This window comes from Antechinus flavipes, chromosome 3 (assembly GCF_016432865.1).
Source record: "Antechinus flavipes isolate AdamAnt ecotype Samford, QLD, Australia chromosome 3, AdamAnt_v2, whole genome shotgun sequence".
NCBI lineage: Eukaryota > Metazoa > Chordata > Mammalia > Dasyuromorphia > Dasyuridae > Antechinus > Antechinus flavipes.
The window spans coordinates 418,075,244-418,090,207 of NC_067400.1; the positions used below are offsets into that span (position 1 = coordinate 418,075,244).

At 34.1% G+C, this 14,964-nt stretch overlaps 1 protein-coding gene across 1 annotated transcript in view; it reads right to left on the reverse strand.

The window, feature by feature from the left end:
• MAP3K20 (mitogen-activated protein kinase kinase kinase 20) overlaps positions 1-14,964 on the reverse strand; it is a 214,700-nt gene that overhangs the window by 38,904 nt on the left and 160,832 nt on the right. The window contains exons 12-16 of the mRNA XM_051991086.1: positions 10,895-10,939; positions 8,575-8,605; positions 8,349-8,488; positions 4,652-4,714; positions 3,174-3,266 (exon numbers count right to left, since the gene is read on the reverse strand). Coding sequence (XP_051847046.1) covers positions 3,174-3,266; positions 4,652-4,714; positions 8,349-8,488; positions 8,575-8,605; positions 10,895-10,939 — 372 coding nt within the window. The remainder of the gene's footprint in view (positions 1-3,173; positions 3,267-4,651; positions 4,715-8,348; positions 8,489-8,574; positions 8,606-10,894; positions 10,940-14,964) is intronic.

The following is a 14,964-nucleotide window of genomic DNA, read 5'->3' on the forward strand; positions in this document are numbered from 1 at the left end:
GTATACACACACACATTTTTTTTCCTATTCAAGTTTTTTAACTCCATGAAATCTATGACCCGTATATCATTGTACACCCTTCCTCTTTCTAGTGTCATGGAGATTCCAGTTCCAGGCTAATAAAAGAGTCCATAGACCCTTGTTGAGGAAATCTTACTCTTTGTGGACTTTTGTGGCAATTATTCCTGATACCTTCAAATGAGAGAAGGTATAAGAAATGTCATGTATCTGGCTTCCTTTTGGTGTAGATGTTGCTGATAAAAGATTATTTTGAAAAAAATTAATTGAAAGCATTTTCTCAGTTGGAATATCTATCTCTCTATCTGTGGAATCTTACTTGTCAGCCAAGTTTTGCTTAACCAAAATCATGGCAAAAGAATAGACAATTCCTGTCAGTAGAAAAGTCAATATCCTTTCAAGGAGAAGTTAGCACTAATAACACCAACACTGGTAAGTAATCTGGGACAAATATTTTACAATTCTTAAGTCATGACCCAATCACAACAATTTTTGATCACTCACATTAATCATTTATTACAAGGAGCAGCCTGAAATAAATGTGATCTGAAAGTTGGCTAGACACTTGGGTTTTCATTTTATCCCTGTGGAATTGATATTCTTAAAACACAGATTATTCCTCCCATTCCCTTCATGTAAAAAAAACAAAAACAAAAACAAACAACAACAACAACAACAAAACTTCAGTGGCTTCTTATTGTCCTGAAGATAAAATACAAAAATCCTAATCTTACCACTTAACGCCTTCTAAAATCTACTTTCATTTACATTTTCGGCCTTATGTCATATAATTTCCCTTTACACATTCTGTTTCAGTAAAACTGGATTATTTGCTATTTCCTATGCATGACAATTTTGATGTTATTTAGTCATTCAGTTGTGTCTAACTCTTTGTGACTTCACTTAGCTTTCTCTTGGTCGAGATACTAGAGTTATTTGCCATTTCTTTTTCCAGTTCATTTTATAGAGGAGGAAACTGTAGTAAAAAAAAGAGTTAAGTGACTTGCCTTGGATCACACAGCTAATAAATGCCTGAGGCCAGATTTGAACTCAGTAAGATGAGTCTTCTTGACTCTAGGCTGGGGCACCCTATCTATCCACTTCACTTAGCAGACAATTAATGTTTACTCTACTGCATTTGAATGATAAAAATTGATTGGATTTTGAACCCTAACATCTCAAAGGTCATTGAATCCATAAACTATTTCTTTTTACAAATGAAGAAACTGAGTCCCAGGAAATTAAATTGATTTTCTAATCAATAACAAGGAGAAGAGCCAGGTTATGAATCTAGCTTCTTTCACTTTAAATCCAGGGTACTTTTCTCTGTAGCTTATTGCAATCCCATGACCTTTCTCTCTCATTTTCAAATTGTTTTCCTATATCTCAAAAACAAAACATAGCAAAAACTAAAAAAAAAACTTAAAAAAAAAAAAAAAAAAAAAAAAAAAAAAAAAAAAAAAGCAAAAACGAGTAAAACAACAAAAAGACTTTTTAGTCCTGCTAATTCTTGAGCTATTGTCAATGTTCTCTTCCTTTACTCTGGAATTTTTAGAAAAAAGTCTATGCTTGCTGACTCTGAATTCCTCAACTCTTTACAATCCTAGATCTCAAACTCTGAATTTTCTGCTATATTTGACAATGTTAACTCTTTTCCCAATTCATTTATATCCTTTCTTATCTTTTGTGAGTCTGTTCTCTATCCTGGGACTATCATAGCTTTTAAATGGCACCTTCTCGAGAGTCTTCTTCATTTTTAGACTAATTGTTATGGTTTTAATGCTCTTTTCAATATTGATCACCTCCCAAATTGTGATTCTAGAATTGGCTTCTCCCTGTTTCATTTCCACATAACCAACTGCTCCCTAGACATGCAGCCTTAGGTGTTTCAACCACATTTCAAACTCATTATGGACAAACCTGTCCTTTCTTTTAACTTTTCTACTTCTCTTGATGGTACTGCCATTTTCCTAATTTCCAAGGCACTGGCATTTAGGGGAAGCCAGAAGTCTTGTAAAAACTGCCTCACACTGAGAATTGCACACAGTAGGCTATTAAAAAATGTTTATCAATTAAATAATGACATAGAAAACATTTAACATGGCTAGTTGTAACATGGGCTTTAGATATGTTACCACGTAACATGTTACCTTGTAATATGGTATTTTCTCTATATTTCTCCAATATCAGCATTACAAAGATGTCTTGAATTTGGAATGTTGACATTTAGATAAATTTCTACACAATTTAGTTTTATTGTTTAACTTTCTTTATTACAAAGTATTCTAAGAAAAATGGGAGTCAGAAAGCTATACTACAAAAATTCACTCCATACTAAATATTAACTTATTTAGGTTAGGGAAAACCTTAAAATCTGTTCCCAGAGGCAGTTAGTAAGATCAGCAATTTTTCAGCTGGGAAATTTGTTTATTAATTTAATAATTTTATATTAATTTAGAATATAGCTAAGTCCCTTATTGAAGGGCAGAAAAATTTATAGATTAGTGAAATAAAGGAAATCTCAAACAAATACAAATGGAATAAGTAAATATAAAAGCATCCACATGGTTTGAAATATTTGAGTACCACTGAAGTCAAAGAAAAAGAAAATGTAAAATATGCCTATCATGTTTTGTAGTAGCAAGAAATAAAATAAAACAAAAAACAATAACAAAAACAAAAACAAACAAGCTCCCCTCCACCTCTCCCTGAAACAAGATAAGTCTTCATATGAAGGATGGCTGAACAAATTGGAATTTTATGGTGAAATATTATTTTGCCCAAGAGAAATAATGACTGAGGGAGATTGAAATAAGTGGAACAAGAAAAACCATAAACACACTGAGTACAATAATATAAACCAAAATTAACACCAAAAGGCAGTTGTACTCAGATGAATTAAAATAATCAATCCTGGTCTCTGAGAAGAAAAGACAAAACAATTTCCCCCTCACAGTAAGGAAGTAGGAGGTGCAGGTCGTGGAATGCTGCATGTGCTATCAGATACAGTAGTTTTTTGCCTCGCTGCTTTTCTTTGTTATGAGGAATAATTTATTGAAAGCTGGGGAAAGGAGCAAGTATGCCAGGAAATTCCCAAGATGTAAAATATAAAGATGTCAACAAAACTTAAAAACAAAAAAAAGAATTTATTTTACCTGTGGGCCCGTCCCTGGCTTCAAGTGAAAACCAAAAACAAGTTCAAGGTTTACAACTTTTTCTTCATTTTCTTCTAATTCACCTGCTGAATCCTAAAATAAAGCCAGAGAAAACCACACAAGCTGGGGTTGTTGTTTTGTACTTTTATACCTTGAGGGAAGGGAACGTTCCCCTAATTTAGCAAAGATTTCTTTTTTGGTCTGTTAATTCACTATTATTAGAATTCCCTAGAAATTCAGTTACACAATGCAAGGGAGGTGACATATTCTAAGTTTTTGAGAATCTGGCAAAATTTATGCTCTCATGTTTGAAAGTGAATGTCACTTTCTTATTTTTCAGAGAAAAAATTAAGAACTTCACTTGCCAGCAGGGATGCAGTTAGCATACTGATCTATATTGTGGGACTTAATGTTCAAGGCATTTATTTCCACTTACCTATTTTGTAGTAGCCAGAAAAAACACAGTAGAATGGTAAAACAGTCTGAACTTAGAGTTTCCCAAGTGAAATTTTCAGAATGTTAGCATGGAAAACAGAGGGTCTTTAGGGAACCAGAGCAAAGAGCTTTCAGCACCTCTCTCTCAACAAGATTTTTCTGCAAAGTATGTGTTTACTTTTGGCACATTTATGCAATAGGTTGGTTTTAAACTAAATAGTGACATATCTGTCTGACAGTATTCAAAATAACAAGAATGAGATAATGCCACAAGTCCCAGAGCAAGTGATGCTCTAGGGACCTTTTGTGAGATTTCTTTCAGGAACCTAGACAGGCTAAGGCCTCCTGCAGCAAGATGGGAGGCCAGCGTCCTTAACTATAAGTATTAATGCTTAGATTTCATAAATCCAGATATGTTCTGCTTATCATGAATATTGTGTTAATCTTTTAACCCGCAGGTGTCGAGAATATTTTAATGACAAACTTTTAAAACTTCACTCAAAGAGTCTTTTGTTTAATAGAGAGAACTTTTTCCTACCGTGGTTAGTCTGATAAGACTTCAAACAAACTTCTACAGATTGAAGAGTGCATGTGACAGGTGCACAGGTTCCAAGTATTTCCTGGGTCAGTAACTGTAGGTACACCTTCAGGTCTCTTTGCTGTTCCTCTTAAAAGACACTTCATTTCCTGACTTTAGGCATTTTCAATTACATCCTCCATGCTTGGATTTTTCTCTCTTGTTATCTCTGTCTCTTGACTTTCTTCAAATTTCTGCTAAAATTCTAAATTTTACACAAGCCTTTTCTGAACTCCCTTAATGTTACTACAATTTCCAAATTATATAGTATATATCTTGTTTGTATATCCCTCCCTCTCTTAGGCTGTGACTACCTTGAAAGCAGACACTGACTTTTACCTTTCTTTGTATCCCTAGCTCTTAGACCATTGCCTGACTTAGTATACAATAGTGTTTGATAAATGTTTGCTGACTTGACAAGATTTTTAACAAGGAATTTTTCCTTGTTAAAGGAAAGTTAACTCACCTTCATTAGTGGTGGAAAGTGAAATAAATTGAGGTAATCATTTGTTAATTTCTCAATGGCTGACTGTAAAAAAAATTAAAAGTAATCAAATTAATCATGCGCTTGTTACTCAGGATCCTACAGTAATAAGATTATTATTAAAAGCAATAATGCATATAAAGACCACAGACTTTCATGAGAACCCTAATTCCATAGGGAATCTCACATTCAACACATCTTACTTTGAAGAAACATTTAATGTAATGTATCTTATTATTCAAAGTAGTATCCAAAGAGATAGATAATGTGATACAGTAGATAAAAAACTGACTTCATTGCCATGAGGAACAGGATTCATACAAGTCCCTTATATTACTCTCTAATCTGGGGCAAGTGACTTAACCTTCCAGTCTTTAAGTATTTGTTTAAGCATATAAATCATAAAGATAGCTATTTCCTAATTGGGAGTTCCCAGTATCACTTTATCCCTATCCAAAGAAGAATGGGTGGTTCACACTTAGTTAATAAAACATGTAGATGTACCAAGGACAGGCAATATAAAGCTTAAAAATAAATTATTCTTGCAGGTACTGTCAGGGTAACTGTGATCAGTCAGGTTTCTGCTTGGTGTATGCAGGCTGCAAAACAGGGAGAAAAACAATAATGTGTATGAACATCGCATCAGTGACTATTTACTAAGGCTCAAATTCCATTAAATAGCTTATTGTATTTTAAGGACTTTCATGTGGATATGTCCAAAGCTCCCTCCCCTGAAGAAACACAAAGGATTGCTAAAGAATTTTTTATACTTATCAGATGTAATTCAGTTTTTCTGTGAACAGCACATATTGTTATTCATGTAGGGAGGAAAACGTATCAAATGTGGGGGAAAAATTAGATGCTTTTTTTTTTTTTAAGAAAAATGAAAGCTGTTGACACTTGACAATGTAATGAATACTTATTGGGTGTTCAATTCCTATTCCACAGAGCTTGTTCCTCTACATGGGAGATTCAAATGTACAGAGAAAGAAGGGAGCTGGGGGTAAGCTGAGAAAAACAGTTCTGGAGGAAAAGAAACAGCAAAAGCTTTGGCTTTTCCTCTTTCATTTGAGTAGATTAATCTATATCCCCTCTGATTAATTTTTCTGATCCCCTTGCCACCTCTCAGAGTGAGATGGTCCGAGATAAGAGGGCTCAAACTCAGTTTCCTCAAATATACAATAAGGATCCTCATTTCCAGATTTAGAGTTGTGCAGGAACCAACAGATTCAACCCCTTTATCTTCCAGAGGAAGAGATTTAGACAGAGAGAGGTTAAGAGATTTGTGCAAGCTAATACAAGTAGAAAGTGAAAGAGACATAATTTGAACCTATTTCTACTATATCATGAGGCATGCTCTTGAGGCTTCTCAATGATGACATGTCCCTTCTAGCTCCAAAAATTCTATAATTCAATGATTCTAATTTTGATTACCAGGGTAATCTTTCAGTGCCTTCTTACTTTTTCCCTCTCTAGGACTTCTGGAGTTGGTCCTATATCCCTTTCCATTGGGGCCTTCCTTTCACTTACTCTGTCCAAGTATTACACTTGAGTATATTCATTTTTACATTTTTTTAAACTGGGGAATTTTGAAGATGATAAGTCTAATAATAGAATAGTAAAGAATAAAGCTAACATTTTTGATGATGGAAGACTTTCCTCTTGCCCTCTAAAATCATACTCTCAAGAAACAACCAACACTAACTTCTTGTATGAACTCTGTTCAATCAAACTCTGATATTCACAAAAAACATAATGATTCTATTAGTGAGTCTTGTTTGGACCATCTGCAAAGTTCCCTTACTCAGAACCATGAATGTTCTGCAATCATGGGGATATAATCATTAACGTCCCCATTCTCCCCATGCTTTTCTTAAACAGAAGATGTAGAACTGGTGATGAGAATAAGATTTTTAAAAAAATTTCTTTTTGAGTGGACTTTTGCACAACATAGTCCTATGTACTTCCACTTGGGACCTTTGTTATACAGAAAAACACCTTTTATATAGAATGACTTAATTAAGTAATGGTTAATTATGACAGACTGACCAAAAAGGTCTAGATGAGCAAATTGGAATTCTTCGTTGACTCATTTCTTGAAGTTTATATTTACACTCATTTGCCTACACTTTATCCTAATAAGAGAAAAGAGGCTGAAGTTTTGCACTATGTAATAGTGTATTTGTTAGCATTGTAAACTGTAATGTGCTCATACAAAAGAGTCAATTTCCTTTGACTATGTTCAGGAGCTACCTTCACTGGGAAGCCTGGGTCGAATCCAGCATGCAGAAAACCAACCTAAATGGACTGGTTCTCATTATGTCATTGAAGGAGAATTCTCTATAAAGAGAGATTGAGATTAGTCATTGTCAATATCTGACAGGAAAATTTAAGAATATTGGCTTATTGTTGGAAGTACTGTGAGGGCATTGGAACTTGATGGAAAGTCAACTTTCTATTGTTTAAACACCATTCTGTCTCCCATGGGGGAAAAAAAGGAGTCTTCTTTTGTTCTCTTAAAGAACATATTTGAGAAATAACTTTGTCCAATAATGTTCATTAGCTCATTGGATTTAGGGCAGAAGGGGATCTTAGGCATGAACAAGTGCAATCTCTCTATTTGTCTGATGTAAAAACTGAGGATCAAAGAAATCAAAATCATTTTTCTAAGTAGTAAGATTTTAACAAAATTTCTTATTCCAAATATAGTGCCATTTCATTATATGATGCTGTTTTTCATTTAGCTTTAATAATTTAAAAACATTTAGTAGCTGAACTTTAGAAATCTCAATCCCTGAAAGTTCTGTCTTTCCCAAGGTCCTCTCCAGTTGTCTTAAGAAGACAACTGCTTAACCCTTTTATTTTAGCCTCTCTACATTCATTTTGAGGTGATATGCTATCTATTTGTAGAGGAGTGTGGAATTTTCTGATCTCTTCCACATCTTTCCAGCATCTTCTCTTCAGTAGTTTAAGTCTAAAACTCTCTGCAATAGTCTTGAATAAGTCTTTGTAAGTAAACTGAATAAGCAGAGATGAAGTGTCATGTTGATACCTATTCCAGTTCAAAATTGTTAAGCTATGGAATCGTGCAATTTTTTCCCTTATGTTTTTTTTTTTTCTACCTTTACTATTATTGTTGAAGGCATTAACATCCTTCAAGTCACCAAGGTTCCCAACCCAGGCATAAACTTCAACTTCTTACTCTCTGTCTCATTCCCCACAATTTGTTACTCCCTTTCCATCAACCTCTCCTTCACACCATCTCTCTTTCTCTGTCTTTCTGTCTCTTTCTCCTGTGTATATACATATGTGTGTCTATCTTATATTTGCATAGTTATTTGCATCTTGTTTTCTCCATTAGACTATGAACTCCTTGGAAGTAGGTACTGGGTTTTTGTTTTGAGGGTTGTTGTTGGGCTTTTTTTTTTTTTTTTTTTTTTTTTTTACATCTTTCCTTGTATTTCTAGTGCTTAGCGAAATACCTGATGCATAGCAGGTGCTTCATAAATGACTTTTGACTGACTATTTCAATGTTTTAAAACTTGCTGTATAGTTCAGATTTAGTTTATTCCACTGGACAAACTTTGGGTAGTCTTTTCATTCAAGTATTTAAACTATGATGCTTGCTGTTAATCACAGAATATGGATTCCTGTTTTCAATGTATCTTATCTGAAATACCTTTATATGAATTATATGTCCCTTAGAGACGATGCCCATATCCTTTAAGTCCTCCTCATCCAGAAGTAGGAGCCGTTTTCCAGTGATGTTGTTTTCTTTAAACAAGGTTGCATATATGCTCATCTCTTCTGAAGAATCACCTAAAGGTTAGTGGAGACAAAATAAATCAGGCTAAACTAGGTCTCAAAGGAAACTAAATCCATGAATTAAGAATTATTCTACTTGCCTTTTCTGGTGAGTTGATGTATCCAGAAGTACTGTGAAGCAAAGGGAAAATGTAGTTTTACTTGCAGTATTGTTGACATTCCCCACCCCCTTTTTTAAAACACGGACACAGATTTTAAAAAAATTTACATGGCACTTGTCCCCATATTTAATACCAAACTACTCAATATCTATCTCTATGCCTATCTCTATATTTTTCCTGAAACTTAAATGTCTAGCTCCTCTTATAAGGAAAAATTAAAGTTCTCGCCATTTTTAGTTTTAGGATTTTAAGGTTAACACTAGAGTATTTAATGATTTTTTAAAACAACATATGTGTCCTGTTGAGGAGTTTGGGAATCTCTTGGAAATGTTTCTATGTTTGGGATTTCTATTTTGCACTTATTACAAGAGTTAGGAAATTATATGTTTTTAAGGAAATACTGTAGGCCCTGCCAAGAAGATCAAATACTGCTTCTGATAACACTCCAGACAAATCATAGCTTCCATAGGCATTGTCTCTAATCTAGGCAACTCTCTTAAGAAATGCTAAGAGGAAGTTTCCTTATTCAGGAATTCTTTCTATTAATGAGATAACAGGTCTAGTCCCTATTCTTATTGAAAGAATTAACTGTGATACTAAACACCTCTCAAACTATGATAAAATTCACACAAGGATTCCATTAGTCTAGGCAGTATGAAAGGCAGAATGGCAGTCAGACTTGGAGCAGAAAAGATGTGGATTCAAATCCAACCTCTGCCACTTACTAGCTATGTGATCAAAGGTGAGTCACTTAAGTTCTCTGGGTTCCAGTTTTATCATTTAAGTAAGATGGATAAGACCAGTCATTTTCACCTCACAGAATTGTTAATGAGGCTCAAATGAGGTTTTAGAATTGTAAAGCACCATGTAAATGTCTATTATTTTTGTTATATGGCAGAATGGAAAAAAAGGATTATAAACTTAGCTACTAATTAGTTTTGAGACTTTGGACAAATTGCTTAACCTGCCTATCATTCAGTTTCCTTTTTGCACAATTTCTTCTAATATTAACAGTAAAATGGTCCAAACTCTTATTATCAACTGAAAACTTATCATTTCATTCTATGATAACTTTTACCCCAGTGACCTCAATGCTTTTTAGCATATAGTATGTTTAAACTTGAGTTTCTAAAATGATTAATAAATCAGAAACAATTTTTTTCTTGAGAATATTTTTTCTTTTCTCATAAGGTAGTGACCCTGTAACAAAAAAAAAAAAAAAAGTTCTAGAGAAAGCAATGATAAAGACCTGTAACCTTTCCTGAGTCAAAGATTCTAGAACATGCCTGTTCCTCATTAACCAAAAGAAGTTTGGTCCATGATAACCAGAAGTCCATATCAGACTTCTAGCAGGTCCTTTAGGAGTGGTAAGGAAAGAAAGCCTAGAGCTCTCCACTGATATATCTTTCTACTGAGATATTTAGATAAATTATCCTTTTTCGGGACTGAATTATATCCAACCTATTTTTACTTTCCATCATAATGATTTCCTGAAACTATAAAGCTAAACTCTGGGTATCTGATAGATATCATCCAGTTAATTTTCATTATATCGCTAAGGAAAATTCATTCCTGTTTGTATGTAGCGAGACTAAGGACTAAAAATACCAAGAGTCAAATAAGATGGTTACTTAATAGAGTTAACCTAGAAGGTATATGAGATACAATAAGGCTTTTTTTTTTTTTTGGACATATGGAAACCTAGAATCTTTTTGACATGTGGAAAGCAAGAAACCTTGCCCAATTTTCGTAACTCTGCACCCTAGAATCTTAGGATCTGGAGACTTTCAGGATATCCCTTGTGTTTCTGTTGTGGGGAGTTTAAACTAAAAATGGCAACTATGAGGCTTTTTAGCTTGACACAGCAGGAGAGTCAAAATTACAATACAGCTGTGCAGAATTCCAGTCTTTACCCAATTTAGCAGATCAAATCTAAAATATGCAAAAAGTACCTTAATCAGATTTTTAAAAAACCAAAGCAAACTAAAAAGATTATGGCCCCTTAGTTCCAAAGTGTACCTTATATATCCTTATGACTTTTCAGTCACATTCATTTATGATCTGATCACCTTCCAGATCAATATTAACATGAGATATTTGAATGATTTCAAATAGTCTTTGTTTTGCTCTTAAAGGTTCACTTTAAATTTTCAATGCATTATAATTATAAAACTAGAAATGTAAAGCTCATCAACTCTTCTATGGCTGTAGTAACTTCCATTTTCACTTAAATCCTTGTTGCCAAATTTATTTTAAATATGTCCAGAAAGAATTAATGGAACTCATGAAGGAATCTTACCACGTCATCTTCTGTCCATGCACCAATTTCAAAGGATGGCAGCAGCTGCAAGGGAAATATGAAGGAGAAAAGAGTAATAATACCATTCTCTTTTGGTCTATTCACCTAACTTCTCCTCTTAAGTTTTTCCAGCCAATTTGACTTGGTTGCTCCTTTCTAGATTTGACTAAGTCAATCTTTTTGGTCTAATCCTAAAATGTATTTATGAGCATTGCTTGGGACAATAGCAGTGCATAATATTCACAAATAACTCACTACATCTTAATGAATATGTTATAGAACAAAATATGTATGAGTAGAAATAATAGATTTGCAGGTCACTCCTTAGAATAGAATAATCCTTCTCCTTGATGGATTCAAAGAGCATTAAGATGAATCCTAACACTATTCATGGTGGATTCCATGCATCCAAGTTGATGTTTCCATTACTGTAGATCATCATTTCATATATTGATTGCTAAATTTCATTTGAATCATTATTGTCTCCATCCTTTCTCTCCAAATCCCTAACAATTAAGAGCTGGTAAAAGAAGGGTATTTCCATCATTCAACAATGGAGCCCCCAGCCAGCATAGCCAATTATTAATTGATAACAATTGATTGGTTCACTTTGGAAGCTTTACAGTCAAAATCTAGTCTTTTAATGAACAAATTGATTTGAATGTGCATACTTCTATAGAATAAACTATAGATAATGGGCTCTTGTTATCTCCAAATGTCATTTTTCTTTTCAATAGCTAAACAACATTTAGTGCCAGCCTAGAAACTTTTCCAGACTTTACTTTAACCTTGTTTCTAATTTCAAGGATTATTTGGCGACTCCAATGGGAAAAAATCTTGTGAATTAAGACCCTAAACATTCCTACCCTGATTTTACATTTATGGTGCTCTTATTATTTGAAGATCTTTTGTGATAAATGTCAGATAGAGTCTCCAGGATTTTTTAGCTGGGCAATTATTGGGAATGATGGATATAGCTATAAGGATGTATATATATATATATAAAAAAACAAGTTTTATACACACACACACACACACACACACACACATATATATATTATAGATAATTATACCTATATTGACAAGCACCTTTTTTGGGGGGAAGGAATTGAAAGTGATTATTATATTGGAATTGCTGTTATTTTGATACAGAGACACATACTTCTCCTAATACGTTGGTATCAAACTCAAATAGAAATGGGGACCACTAATCCACATATAAGAATCCCTGAGAGTCACAGATTGACTTAGCTTTAAAATGTAATATTATCTATGTTTTATTGCATTTTAATTTATTTTGCAAATATTTCCCAATGACATTTTCATCTGGCTCTAGTCATACTTCCACACTTGAGAGTAGTGTGAACAGCTCTCTTGCTGTGTTTGACATATTGAACTAACAGAACTTTTATGAAGATGTTCATCAGAAATTGGTTTTGGTGGTAAAAACTGACCAATCAATAAGTGTTTGTTAAGGACTTGTTATGTATTAGGAGCTAATAATACAAAGATATAAATGAAACAATTGTTACCCTCAATGAACTTATTTATATTCTAGAGGGTTCTAAAGATCCATCAACATCAGCATGAGACCCATGAATTGAATAATAATAAGATTTAGCCCTTAACTTTTAGGAATTTAATGAGCCAAAATGTTTGAATCTCTAGGAGGAGTGCACGGAAAATAGCCTTTAATTTTCCTAATCTGAACAAGATACCCTTTTTACTGAATGAGAAGGAAAAGAGTTTAAGTTCAAGGCAGTTTTTCAGTATAAAAAAAAAATCACAAGATGAGCTGGTTAATCACCAATTTCATTTCATCAAATATCTATTATATAAAAGACATTATGCTAGGTACTGGGGACAAAAAACAAAAACAAAAACACCCCCCCTCCACCCTCCATAACAATAAAAAAGAAATTACTTGTTGCTGGTCCTTAAGGAGTTTACAGACTCGATAAAAGGGATAAGAAATGTATATCATTATGCATCAACTAAAGAACAATACTATCAGGAGACAGGAAGGGTATAGTAAAGATGCTATTAAAATAAGAGAAGAATGAGAGTCCATTTAGCTGGGAAGAGGATCAGAAAAATCATTTTGGAGAAGGTGGCCCTTATATTAGGCTTTAGGAAGAAAAGGATTTTGACAAATAGAGATAGCTTATGTTTGAGGCATGGAGGATGGCCTGCATAGAGACAGGGGAATACAGTTTGGATTGGAAAACTATCGTTCAGTTTGACTGGAACATATTTAGATGAAGGGGAGTGATATGAAATAATTTTGGAGAGGTAGCCTAGAGTTAGGTTGCCAAAGCCTTAAATGTTAGGCTGTAGAGTTTATAATTTGTTCTAGCAGCAATGGGGCACTAATACAGCACGTTTTTGAGAAAAGGAGTGACGTGGTCAGATCTATATTTTAGAAAAAAATAATCTGGACCCAGTGTAAAAGAGGAATGGAGAAGGGAATAAAAAGATCATAAAATTGTCAAGCTATGAAGTCATCCAGCCCAATTCTTTTGTTTCACAAGTGAGGAAACTGAAGCCTGGCGAGTTTTCTGACTCTAGAAATTACAACTTTTCCCTGCACTGTGCAGCTACCATAATTACTTAGTATTTGTTGAGCAATCAGCATTGTGCCAGATGTGATAGAGCAGTTTTTCCCCTTGTGACCCCTTTTTGCCCAGATTTTTACAAGACCCAGAAATACATGTATATATGTGTGTGTGTGTGTGTGTAAAATATGTAGACAAATTAAACATTTACTGATAATAAATCATAATTTTGCAACTCCCATATTCAATTATAAGACACCATATGGGATTGCAACCCACAGCTGAAGGAGCTAGATTATAGAGGATAATGAAGAAAGATATAGGGGACAGCTAGATGTATAGTAGCTAGAGCACTGACCCTGCAGTCAGGACAACCTGAGTTCAAATCTGACCTCAGACACTTAATATGTACTAGCTGTATGATCCTGGGCAAGTCACCAAAAAACAAAAACAAAAAATAAAACCAAGAAAGATAATGACTTCAAGTTCAGTTAGGAAAATAATATCTAACAAATACCAAAAAAGATAGCATATGGTTAACAGTTAAGGGGGTGGTACAGAGTAAGTGGTTATAGGAGTTCAGGAGAGAAAGAAAACAATGGGCTTACAGTAGTTAGGGGGAAGAGGTAATTGGGTTGGGCCTTACATGATAGGATTTGGCAGAGAGAAGGATGAATATTCTAGTGTTATTTTATTTTTTTGCTGAAGCAATTGGGATTAAATGACTTGCTCAGGGTCATACAGCTAGGAAGTATTAAGTGTCTGAGGTCAGATTTGAACTCAAATCCTCCTGACTTTAGGGCTGGTGCTCTATCCACTGCCCCACCTAGCTGCCCCGAGAAGGATGAATATTCTAGACAAAGGAAATGGCACAGGCAAAAAATAAGAACAGGAAAGGAAAGAAGAATCTCTGGTGCAGAGAGAAAAGAGAGTAGAAGGTTCATTTTGGGTAGTAGAGGGAAATCAATTTTGATAAATTGGATGGAACCAGATTTATGGAGGAAGTTTGAAAGTCAGGAAGAAGACTTTTTAAAAGTTTCCATATTAAATGTCTAAGTTAATACATTTCTGGTACTTTATTATGTCTTTCCGAAGAATTCTTATTATATTTTTGAAATCTCTATCATTCCACTGACTATGATGACTTCAATGTTTTCTCAGAATATACTACATGAATGCAATCTTTTCCTATTTAATAAATGATACTTGCAGAGGCTACCAAATGCATGTACTCACCTGTTTTAAAGAAAAGAAAAAGAAAATGACTTGGGGAATAAATTATACCACTTAGCTGGATCACAGAAAATACATTAAAAACTTGCTTGCTTTACCAAACAGCTGGATTCAGTTTTAAAGGTAAATCATTCTCTTCCCCCCAAAACACAAAAACAAATGCCAAATGAGAAACTTTTGATCAGTTCACAGAACACTGAAGAAATATTTTGTGTGATTCAGCTAAATTTCTTCCCTCCCCTACCCCTTACCATGGTGGGACAGTATCCCAAATGCGAAGCC